The 4,477-nt window shown below is 39.0% G+C and overlaps 1 protein-coding gene across 1 annotated transcript; it reads left to right on the plus strand.

Annotated features, from left to right (window-relative positions):
• On the plus strand, window positions 1-4,477 carry LOC125254805 (C-factor-like). The gene is made up of 6 exons (XM_048169665.1): window positions 1-191; window positions 275-329; window positions 1,007-1,194; window positions 2,845-3,006; window positions 3,122-3,232; window positions 4,200-4,477. The coding sequence occupies exons 1-6, from the start codon at window positions 48-50 to the stop codon at window positions 4,311-4,313; spliced, it is 774 nt and encodes a 257-aa protein (XP_048025622.1). The 5' UTR covers window positions 1-47; the 3' UTR covers window positions 4,314-4,477.

The following is a 4,477-nucleotide window of genomic DNA, read 5'->3' on the forward strand; positions in this document are numbered from 1 at the left end:
GGTAGGGTCAGATTAGGTAACAGAAGCAGCCTGATAACCTAAAAAACATGTCAGTGAAAGCATGCAATATCTTGATCACAGGAGCCAACCGGGGCTTGGGCTTAGAATTTGTTAAGCAACTCTCTGAGGATTCTTGTCCAAAACGACATATTTATGCTACCTGCCGTGATCCAGATGGACCAAAGTCTGAGGTGAGTTATAAAGAACTAACACAAATAGAAAATACCAAAATCCTAATGTGCCTTGGTCAATTATGCACATTATCTTTCTTAAGGCGCTGAGAGAACTGGTGAAAAAGCATCCAAGTGTGATTACAATCATACGTCTTGGTAAATATGCACATGTCCTTCTTGGTGCATTTGAAATTTTCACTGGAATTTTTTTTTTTATACCATTTCACTGCTTAAAGCCGGGTGCACACTCTGCGATTTATAATAGTCCTTTACGATGGTTGCTTGTCAGACTGTACGGGTCTGAAATGGTGGCTAACACAGACATCTCTATCGTTAATTGTGATCACTGCTTGTCTTGAAAAACGAATACAATTTGACATTCGTCGTAGGAGGTCACACTGGAGGATTGTGTGCCAAATCTTTTGACACTGCCAGAATTTCATCTGAGGTAAAATCTGATCGCAGCGGTCATTAACCGGCTGTCTGTGAACGTCAAACTAGCGATCAAAGACTACAGATTTTAGGATAGGATTATAAGAAATCTTTTAGGATTTTGCAAAATTTGTCTCAGACGACCAAATCGTGGCCAAAATTGCACAGTGTGAACCAGCCTTAATACAGGGGTGTACAATCCTACTCTGCTATCCAGCAGAGTTTAGCTCTAGCCCTAATTGAACACTCTTGAGCCAGCTAATCAATATCTTTAGGAACACTAGAAAGTTCCAGGCAGGTGTGTTGGAGCTAAACTCTGCAGGAAAGTGGCCTTCCAAGAGCAGGATTAAACACCTCTGGCTTAATACTTTAGCACTGATATTTTTTTCTGTAATTTTTAGATGCTGATGATCCATGCAGTGTCAAAGAGTCTGCCAAGAAAGTGGGTTCTCTCGTGGGAAAGAACGGTTTGAACCTTCTAGTGAACAATGCTGCAGTCTTGGCAAGTGGCACCGTTCAGACCAGCAGTGTTGAGGACATGAAGAACAGCTTCAACACCAACGTGATAGGACCCTTACTAATCACTAGGGTAATGTACAAATCATCGTTAAGAGCTCGGAAACAACAATTTGTCCTTTGAAAATCATGAGATCTTCTGGGCATGAAGTAGTCACTGGATGTTTGCAAGGTTCATGCCATAGACCCTTTCCACAGACTGTGACGCGTTTTAAAGGTCATCAGTATTGTAAATCCTGCAGTTTTTCAAGTTTTTCATGTTTTCATTTTTTTAAAAACGTATGTACATTTATAACACTATACTTAGTATTATATTACCTTTGCATCAAATTACAAAAAACTAGTTAACGCTGCTGTGAGGGTGTTTCTAATACAGTGGCTGTGGGAGTGACGGTAAAATATCTTTCTCTCTTTTTCCTCTTTTTGAAAGTTGTGAAAACAATATTGTGGAGTTTTTCGTTTGCTATTTCAGCAAATGGAAACACAAATATATTTAAAGTATTCTCTCATTCTCCGCTATAGAATTTTACCCAACTATGACGACTTCCACTTCTGAGAAACACGGAAATGTGAAAAGGGTCTATTGTAACAAAATAAATTTAAACTAGCCCTAGCCGGTCTCTTAGGGTGTACTCACACCATGCGATCTGAAAGTGCCCGAAAACATTTGACCCCCAAAGTCTGGTTCATTTAACTAGTGTGATCGCTCCGTACCATGCTCGGGCGTGGTTTGCTGAACCTGGCCCAGTTAAAGAGGTGGACTCGATTGCAGTTGATTGCTAATCGCCAGAGCACAGAACAGCTACGACTCTTGTGTACGACAACACATATCTTCTATTACTACTTGGACAGTACACGTTCCAATTAATTCAGCTAATTCGAGTGTATTTGTTTATAATGGGTCCAGTTCTCATCCTATTGATGAACTTTAATTGTAGTTTGTGAGTAAATCTGCTAATTCCTTTATCAAATTCAGCTGTCTCCATAATAATCTTCTGATACACACAGCACAATCAAGTGAGAACTGCTGCGTTGCATAAGTGATAAATCTATTAGGCAGTCTACTAGCGAAAGTGTTTGTTTCCTTCCGGTTTTCTTTAAAACAAAAAGTTGCATTGTAAATGACATAAGTGTGCTCTGAACGTTAAGTGCAATGTGAGTGCAGACCAGCGGGGGAGGGGGGACAATCATGTCAGGGCATGTTACGAAAAAAACGTGCCTAGTGTGAGTACACCCTTAGACTGATCAAGGGTGCATTTCCCGAAAGCATTGTTAGCCAACTATGGTCGTAAGTCCCATTGAACTCTATTGTTAACGAGGGAACTTGCGACCATAGTTCGCTTTGGGAAAGCACCCCAGACCAGCTAGTCCAGTGCTGCACTATATTTTAAGTGAGCTACCACTTTATTTATCAGAAGTTTGTTGTTTGAGTTTCTACAGGTTTCACTGACTAGTCTGTTTTTTTTTTTGTTGTTGTTGTTGTTGTTGTTTTGACACTAGTCTATGCATTTGTTCTATGTTGACTAGTAATAGATCATAACATTGACCTGACAATCAGTTGACTTTTCTAGACAACTAGTAAAAATAGTTTCCAGAATAAGCTACAGTATGCAATAGACTTCATGTCGATATTATTTTAACACTACCTTCATTGAATATGTGTCAAATAAACTTTTAATACAGAGTATTACGTAGTTCTTTCTCTCCTTTTTTTTAATTTTAGGAGTACCTACCATATCTACAAACAGCGGCCAAAGCCAGTGGGACACCAGGCATGTCCTGTAATAAAGCAGCTGTCATTAACATCTCCACTCTTGGAGGATCTATTAGCAGTATACCTCCCTTGTACATCCAATTCCCAAATTTGCCATATGCCGTGAGCAAGGTACACAGAAGTCCTGCTTAGACACTAGATAAACTGGATTAAATTCATTGCCCATTAAGTACTGATGGATTGATTGATGAGTTGATGTATAACTCAAACTCTGTTTATCTATCAGGCAGCTTTGAACATGCTGTCTGCGTTGACTGCTGAGGAGTTAAAGGCGGATGAGATCCTCTGCATGGCCCTTCATCCGGGATGGGTGAAGACTGAAATGGGTGGAGAAAAGGTGAGTGCTGATGACTCCATGTTAAATGTATTGCACCAGGTGCTTTGGATTTTTCTGTTCAACATACTTTTTTTTTTGGAGTTTTCCTTTTTTCTTTATCAAGTGTTGGTCTAATTATATTGTGACTATGACAGTCAAGATATTAAAAACATTTTACTTTACAAAATAATCAGGAAACGAGTCAGTGACAGACCTACATACTGGTCAAAATGCCATTAAAAATGCAGCAGACCGTGCTTAATTTACCCCCACCCCACACAACTCTAGTGTATATTGGAGTTATTTTGACATTAAACTGCATAATACTGCATAGTGCTGATGAGTCCATGCTAAGTGTAATGCATCAGGTGCTTTCGATTTTCACCATTTTCTGTCAAACATACTTTTTGGACCACAGCTTTATTGTTTCTGTATCAAGTTTTGGTCAAATTGTATTGCAGCTACGCTGGTCAAGATATTAAAAACATTTTGTTATACCAAATAATTTGTAGTCAGAAAATGAGTCGGTAACAGACCTACATACTGGCCAAAAAGGAAAAAAACATGTTTAAAAAAACATCTCATGTTTAATGCATCCGAATTAGGGATGGCTTGATTACACAGCAAAATCCCCAGAGTTAAATCAACTCTGCTTAGAGTACATATGGTCCCTCTCTAAACAGTGTTAAATGAACACTGAAACAGAGTTAAAGTCAGTTGTATTTTTTTGTGTTTCTCTTTTCTTCAGTGATTGTGCTTGTTAACAGCAGGTGTTCATCACTAATGCTCAATCATCACTTAATTAATCGCTTAATTATCTCATTAACTTTAACTCTGCTTCAGTGTTACTTAAACACTATTTAGAGAGGGACCATATGTACTCTGAGCAGAGCTGATTTAACTCTGTGTAGGGATGCTCAGTATTTGTATCAGGTCCGATACAGGATAGATGGATGTTAGTCATCAACATATTTTTTATTTTTACCAGGCACCACTTGAACCAAAAGAAAGTGTGGAAAGGATGTTGCGTGTCATTGGCAGCCTTACTGAGAAGCAGCATGGTGGATTCATGGCCTACACTGGAGAAACAGTGCCCTGGTAAACCAGAAGAACAATATGCGAGGTCACCAAAGAGCTGATCCTGGTCCAAACGGCCCTATTAGCCATATAAGGCCACACCTAATCAGAAGCACTTAATTTCAGACCACAAATGTTTGACAGACATATGACAATTTTATATTTCATACAATAAATCACTCTGATCAA

This window comes from Megalobrama amblycephala, linkage group LG1, assembly GCF_018812025.1.
Source record: "Megalobrama amblycephala isolate DHTTF-2021 linkage group LG1, ASM1881202v1, whole genome shotgun sequence".
Taxonomy (NCBI): domain Eukaryota; kingdom Metazoa; phylum Chordata; class Actinopteri; order Cypriniformes; family Xenocyprididae; genus Megalobrama; species Megalobrama amblycephala.